This window comes from Astatotilapia calliptera, chromosome 16 (assembly GCF_900246225.1).
Source record: "Astatotilapia calliptera chromosome 16, fAstCal1.2, whole genome shotgun sequence".
NCBI classification, from domain to species: Eukaryota; Metazoa; Chordata; class Actinopteri; order Cichliformes; family Cichlidae; genus Astatotilapia; species Astatotilapia calliptera.
Window position 1 is genome coordinate 7,211,655 of NC_039317.1, and position 7,986 is coordinate 7,219,640.

At 41.1% G+C, this 7,986-nt stretch overlaps 1 protein-coding gene across 1 annotated transcript; it reads left to right on the forward strand.

Annotated features, from left to right (window-relative positions):
- The first annotated feature begins 393 nt into the window (after window positions 1-393).
- hcn5 (hyperpolarization activated cyclic nucleotide-gated potassium channel 5) lies at window positions 394-7,967 on the forward strand. Its single transcript, XM_026144606.1, has 10 exons — window positions 394-767; window positions 1,696-1,882; window positions 2,455-2,559; window positions 2,731-2,868; window positions 4,306-4,467; window positions 4,658-4,751; window positions 4,864-4,991; window positions 5,438-5,584; window positions 5,864-6,101; window positions 6,571-7,967. Exons 1-10 carry the CDS (start codon window positions 583-585, stop codon window positions 6,741-6,743), a joined length of 1,557 nt encoding a protein of 518 aa, XP_026000391.1. The 5' UTR covers window positions 394-582; the 3' UTR covers window positions 6,744-7,967.
- The last annotated feature ends 19 nt before the right edge of the window (window positions 7,968-7,986 follow it).

Consider the following 7,986-nt stretch of genomic DNA (forward strand, 5'->3'; position numbering starts at 1 on the left):
AAACAAACAACATGGGAGCTGGCTCAAAGCTGCATGCATATGTACAGTATCAGGTAACACAGTACAGGGTTTAATTACATCCCCAGTTAGAGGTGGCCCAGGTTGAACTTGTCCCTGTACATGCTGCCAGATGTATATTTCACATGACAATAATTGCGATCCCTTCCCATCCCCTGTACAGGCACACACCCATCATTGTCTTTGGTATTAATGTGAGCTGGACCTTGCCCTCTTGACACGGCTTGATTTATGTGGGGATGAGACACAGATACTGAATAGTTGATGAGCTGGGTGAAAAAGAAAAGAAGTGTAGGGGGGGAGTGGGGCAGAAATAGAGAGAGGCAGACGGAGAGGGTGCGGAGGGAGGGAGGGATCGAGCAGAAAGGCGGGTATCCACTCGCCTCGCTCCGCGCAGCTTCAATAAGCCCTGAGGTTGGGAGGCTTGTTAGAATATTACCTTGTGACCAATAGGAGAGGTCAGAGCTGGTAGAGTCAGGCTCTACTCATCCTCAGAAGAGGCAGAAGCAGCAGTAGCAGAGGGGAGGATGGCATTCGGCTGATCACAGGGAACTAAAGTTGGCCATGGAGAAATTGAAAGGTCCCAACGTAGCATGCACCAAAGCCAACTGTGGATGGAGAGCCCTGCTTCTCCCGCAACTGAACAGACAGTCCCTGTACGTGTACGGCAGCGAGGTGGCCGTGGAGAAGGAGTGTATCCGACAGCTGGAGAGTGGAGTCTTTGTCATTCACCCTTTCAGCCTCATGAGGTATTTAATATATCTGATAGATTGAGGTCAGTCATGCATATCACTTCCACTGTTTCTTTGGTCTGTCTCTGCAAGTTTTTATAGTTAACCGATTACTTAATTTCTCCCTTACATTTAATGAATAATTATACATGTTATAGTTCAGTTTTTGGAGTATTTACCGGAAATACAAAGGTGCAATGCATTAACTTGTTCCTTTGAATATCATTAGAATAAGTGCATTAATGAAAACAAATATAGATACTGCGTATAGATTTACTGAGTACCATAAGTTTACCATATTACATAAATCACACCGTTGTTGGATGAGACAGAAGAGGAATTCCTCTTGAGTCCTCTAGGTTAAACTTTTAAAGTGTTAAATGCTAAACAGTATTTATTCATCCAGTCATTAATTGGCAATGAGAATGATTTTCTTCTGATATCACAATAGAGAAAGCCTTAGAAATAAAGCCGACAATAAGATGCATTATTTTTAGGATAAAAGGAAACAAGTAGATTTTAAAGTGACGCAAGAAACCTAAAAGAACGATCCAAGGTTTATAAGAAATAACCGAGTTAGAAGAAAAATACGGACCTATCAAATGACTTCTTTAAGGAACGCGTTTTCACAGAGAGCTGGTTTTGTATTATATATGCAGGATTGCTAATATTAGTCTGTAAGATGATCAGATGGAGGGAAATTAGAGAGGGAATGAAACAATTGAGATCAGAGAGCAGAGTTATTTGAGCCTGGCAATCGTACCCTGGCTGAGGAGATGTACACTTACATTATCAGAGTATTTAGTGTGCATGAATCGGCTTGCCTTACCGGCTGTCTAATGAGTTCTTTTAGCAAATGATGTGAGACTTTCCACTACACTGTGACATGGAAAATAAGAGTTACTGGAAAGTCACACATATGTTTTTGTGGTCATTCCTCCCCTAGGAGTTACTACATCTTGATCATGATGGTCATCACATTTCTGAACCTGATTGGGATTCCCATGGAGATAGCCTTTCTGGACGGAAACAGCGGGCTGGCATGGGAAGGCTTTAACGTGTTTTCAGACACTTTGTTCCTAATAGATGTGGCACTGAATTTCCGGACGGGGATCATAACCGAGGACGCAGAGGTGAGAGTGGCTATATTCTATTTTCAGACACAATCTGGAAGTCTATAATCCGGGTGCAGACGAGCACATACATTCCATCTCTGCACCATCTGTAATCTACTCGATACACGAAAGGCTAGATTAACGGCATCCCCCTTAGCTCCTGGACACGGGCGAAAACGGCTACTGCTGTTTGATTTTGTAACGGGGATTATGATGTTGTGGATGAATGAGAAGTATAACATTTCAAATTAAGTATTATGCGCAATATGTCCTGTTTGTTTTCGCTGGCTCGTGTTTCGTGACTTCTGTCTTCCTAATGGCCCATCTGTGATGTTTTTCCTGTGTTTATTCTCGACCGCACATCTGGTTTTGCCAGATTTACTCTTGGTCTGCTTGAAATATTGATGCATGTGCCTCTGTAACATTTTCAGAACCCTGCCAAGCTCGTCTGACATCACACTCACTTACTTTTGGATGAACTCGCCAAATATTGTTTTAGTTCGAGTGTTAAATTATACATGCGATTGTAGCACATGGTGAACGGCGCCTTCATCTATCTGCTCACTCTGCTGCTCTGTTCTGTTTTACAGGAAGCAATTCTGGATATCAAGCGGATCCGAGTCAGCTACCTGAGGACATGGTTCATTCCAGACGTTATAGCAGCTTTCCCAATTGGCTACATACTGCTGTTTGCGGTAATAATAAAGAGGAAGAGGCAGGAAAAGCCAACACTGTACTTCTTCTGTACTGTATATGTTAGCACTTAGAAAAGCAAGAAAGCGTTGCTGACACTTAAGCAAAGTTATAAATGAGCAAATGAGGTGGATTAAGATTCTAATTGCAGCATTTTTAATGTACAATGTCAGGGACTACATTACCACAACGATGACAACCCCTCCAAGACCAACAAGATGATGAGGATACTGATGTTTGTGCGGATCCTCAGTTTAATCAGGCTGGCTCGAGTCTCCAGGCTGGTCCGGTTCTTCAACGAAGTGGAGAAAGTAAGTTTAAATGCCAGAGAGTCGTCAAAGCTCACCTCTGAAATTCAATCAGCCTTTCTCCTCCCTGCTGCCGATACTTTACGACACCGGGCTCTAGTGACAAATCTGACACTTAGCAATGTCATGCTCGTGCACTGATGGGCAATATGCTTATTTTCTAAGTGAATTTGCCTGTCGGTGTTTAGTAAACAGTAAATACAGAAACACTGGGCTCAATCAACATGGGTTTATGTAACAAATGGTCAATATAATGACAGTTTCATATAGAACAACACTGTTATCTCTCTGGCAAGGTGTTTTTATCGCATTATCTATCTAGTTGCAATAATAAATGGTTTGTAGTGTGTGTTTTGTTGGGGGTTCCCATAAATCCTGGAAACTTTATGCTGTGCTTTAGCTGTCTTTCTCTTTTGATGAAAGCTGCCTGTCTCATCTCTAACAGATCGTGCAGCCAAAAGTCTGGGCTCTGTTCAGGAATCAGATCATGGTAGAGTGGCAGGCTGAGGGTTAATGTAGTGTTTTATCAACACGTCGCTTGCGTTTTGGAGGTGTTCTTGTTGCACTAAGCTTCTTGTCCGTTGTGGCAGTTTGTGGCATCTGTGGGTAGTGTGCTTTTAACTGACTGGTAAATTAGGTTTGGATCAAGAAATCTGTCCTTAGAGCATATTTTGAGTTTATTAAAAAACATTATCTTTTTTTCTGAAGTCACATTAAGCTAGAAATACAAGCAGCTGAATGATCAAACATGTACATTGGCACAAGAAAATGATTAAACCATTAGCCCACGTGTTCCTCATAGTTCACACATCAACGTCCCACTCCAACTTTGAGCTTGTCTTCTTACAGCAGTCGTGTTCTCTCAGCCTTCCTTTGCAATTACCATTATTTTACTTGCAAATAAAGTCCATTACATATATTTTACTCTCCACTTGTGTAGGGTTGGGGCCAGCTGTGATAGGGTGAGAGGCAAGGTACACCTTAGTTAGGTCATCAGACCCATCACAGGGCTAACAAATGAGGTGGTTAAGATAATCTGACTAAACTGCCGGCTCACTTACAGCCTAGCTCCTCATGTTTCACGTACCATCTGACCTCGCTGTATTGAAGTGATCGTGCAATGTTGTATATTTCAACAATGAACAAAACTATTAAAGTAAGACCTGGGTTCTAATAAACCAGAACGATAAAAAGGTCAAATTGATCCTTCAAGCTTGCCCAATAAATAACTAAATCATGGCTGTTCCACACCCCAAAACAACAACATTCATATGAGTGAATATGAATCCTTAATACAGTAGAAAGAGCTGGCTGACCCTAAAACAAGTGTACACCCTGTTTGCGGCTGCAAAGATGTCCACTCGGTCAAACACTCTATCAGTACAGTGTAATGCTGTGTATTACCCGCTGACCAAGTGTCGTGTACCCTTTTCCTGACAGGTGTCAAATGCAAACCTGGAGGTGGTTCGCCTGTTCATCCGCATCATGTCTCTCTTCACAATGATTTTCCTGCTGTGCCACTGGAACGGATGCATCCAGTATTTTGTGCCTATGCTGGAGGAGTTTCCCAACGACTGCTGGGTCCGCAAAGAAAACCTGATGGTGAAGCTCATTTTACACATCAGTGCTTACTGAGATGTTTTGTAGCTCTCGCTTTGTCTTCAATGTAGACAATTAAGGACTGTAAAAATGCAATAATGAGAAAAAGAGAAAAAAAATTAACAATGTTAACCTAGAAGCCTGTCTTACGATGATAAATAATAGACAATAATGATTGAACCTTTCCTTTCAGAATGCCACGGTCATCGTTAAGTACTCATGGGGTGTTTTCCGAGCTCTCTCCCAGATGATTGCTCTCTCTTATGGCTCTATGGACGCTCCAACAAGTTAGGAGTTTAAGTTTTCTTTCTCTGCCACTTTAAAAAGCAAATATGATCTATATTCTCCCTCAGATGTGAACACTCAACTGCACTGGCATGTCTTTGTTTTGTTCTCTAGATTATGTTGAAATGTGGATCGTCATGGTCAGCATGGTGTCCGGATGTCTGATGTACACCGTCCTCGTGGCCAATGCGACAGCCATGATCGCCAACCTTGACCCAGCGGCCAAGGAGTACAAGAGCAAGGTCTTCATGGGTGACACTTATACTCCTTAAACAGCAAGTACAGTGTAGAAATAAACAGGTTAAACCGACTAAAAACGGGGGGGAAGCACTGCACAGTATATACGTTCTGCTTGGCTAAGATGCCCTAAGCAACTAAAGCCATGATTTAGTTCCTGGCTCACCAAACCTTTGTCATTCCTCTACTTTCTGTCAATTCTACCTGAATTCTATCGGAAATAATAGAAATTAGCAGTAGTGAAAATATATTGAGTTCCTTTCAACATATGTAATTTCTAAATGAATTTTTTCCTGATTAATTTAGACTTTTTGTAGTTAGATTGAACTTTTATTGACAAGTAATCACTTATCGTTATTCTGAATTCAATTGTTCAAGTAATATATTTAAAACTTATGATATAATCTATACATGGTAATCTAATGTAATATATTCTATCCATCTTCAACAGATGAGCCGTTTGGAGCACTACATGGCCTTCATGAAGCTCCCTCCAGAGTTGCAGCTTCGCATCAACAACTACTACCAGGCTCGCTATGGAGGGAAGTGGTTTGATGAGAAGGACGTCATGGACACCGTGTCCTCAGCACTCAAAGAGGTATAGATGGGGTTATTGCTAATCTCCAAACTGGCTGAGATTGATTTGTTTTGGTTGATCTCATATTGATATCTGTATGAGATGTCATCCTCATACATACAGATTCACAGTTATGCTTTTGTGTATCTTGGTCACATTCACTCAGTGTACATAAATATCTGTTTTTCATTCATTCTTTAATCTTGCCTGAACTGAGTGTGATTTGTTGTTTCTTAGCTCACGTCTATCTTCATTTGTCATACCAAGCTTTGTGTTTGTTCATTTGTGTGTATTTTTCAGCAAATTGTGACAGTGATGTGCAGCCGGCTGCTGAGAAACGTGCCGATGTTTCAGAACAGAGATCAAAGCTTTATCAACACCGTCCTCCTCAAACTGCAGTACGAGGTTTTCCAGGAAGGAGACATCATCGTCCGACAGAATGTCCCGGGCGACCGCATGTTCTTCATCGATCATGGCCAAGTCCTTGTGGAGACCGATTCCTATGAAAGGGAACTGTGTGATGGAGACTTCTTTGGAGGTGAGTTGGATTTACTCAAATATAGTTGCTGCCGGTGTCTAATAATAATTCATGAGCTCTAAGACAGGCCTTGCAAAACAATAAAAAAAAAATAACTGGTGATGGTTAGGGGTTCAATTTTAGGCATGTGTCATGTGTTTAATTTGAAAAGTTTCCAAATTATTTCCTCTGCAGAATATTTATTATTTGTTTTTTTTTGTTGCCATTTGTGTTTTAGAAGAACAGTGTTGAACCAAAGTGATTAAATCTTCTCCTTTTTTGCCAATTTGGCTGACTTCTTTAATTCTCCATCATTACATGTGCACACTTCCAAATCTTTTTGGCAGCAGATCTCTGCGACGTTTAAAGCTTAGCAGGCCTCCCTCGGACAACTCAGCTTTAATTTAGGATTAATTGTCAGATCTCATCCCCGTCATGAGATTTTATTTGCTCATTAACCACAGTCTTACGGACCCTTCTGTGTGTACAGAGACATGTGTGCTGAACAAGGGCAAACATCTGGCCACAGTGAAAGCACTGACCGACTGCCAGTGTTTCTCTCTGTCCTGGGACGACTTTCAGGATGCGCTGGAGGGCTTCCCAGATGTCAGGAAGGACTTGGAAAAAATGGCTCTGCTCAACTCTGATGGTGGACTCGTGTAAGAACAAAAACAACACTTGGAATTACAGTATTACCTAAAAGGACGACGCGTTTCTTGGGCATTTTAGGTAGTTGCGTCATGGACCATGAGACTCACCCACATGGACGCCAGTTGGACTCTTATTCAAGGACATTATGGAAAGTTTTAAAGTCTTTCAATCTAGGAATTATTATGTCTGCTGATCCAACAGTTATCAGTAATAAACAACAGTAAACATGGTGAAGGATTTGATCTCAGCCACCTTCTTCTCCGTATCCCAGTAATGAAGCTTATCCTGGTTTAGTGTTTACATGGAACACAGAGAAATCTGGTCATTCACATCCTTATGGTCATAGGAAATACTTATCATTAATTCATCTTTGCTGTAGGCTGTATGCACATGTGCCTGCTAGCCTTTCACCCTTCCACTATCTTTTTCATTTTGAAAGACAACACTTACGCTATATAAACTAGCCATTTTTGTTGCTAGGCAAATCGTTTCTGTTACGTCAGCTGTATAGGTAAGCAGCAACAAGAAACTGGGCACTCCGGCTATTCTAGGATTTCTCTAGACTGGGGTAAGTTCTTAGACAGGTTATGGAAATAAACAGGATTTTACATTCATACTAAAATACTCAGTCAGTGCATATTATTTGTGGCAAAAGAATAAAAATTTGGTCAAATGTAAGCAATAAGGAGAGCAGTAGTTTTACACTAATTTGGCTGTTGGAGGAACTTATTTATGCAAAAGGCATACAGTAAAATTATTGCCAATTGTTTCAAATAGTTATCACAGTTAGGGACTGTTGTGGAGGGCTACACCAATAATAACAAATAATTAGTGCGGCCATCTGGAACAGTCCGTATCTCATGTGGTCCCTTGGAAAAATGAAATGCCCACCACTGGTTTAGACCAGCTGTTTTATCTTTGATCTACCTGTGAGTGCTCCTGTTCATGATGGATGTTTTGCCTCAAAACAGTCGTAGTGTGGCTAATCGTGAATATGCACTTTTGACTGTCTGATTTCTTGGGTTCTTAACCTCTTTGAACTTTTTATTCCCAGATCTCAGCAATTACATTTACTGCCATGTTAACAGCTCTGCACTGTGCACAGTAAAGACACTAACTTTTGGTTGATGAAACGTTGAGTTTCTCAGGTATTTGGCTTTAAACTATTAGACAAAGAGAAATTTTGGTCTTGTGCTCCTCAGGTGACCATAGTAATAAAAATCTTCATGCAGTCCAGCTCAGATTTTCTTTAAAT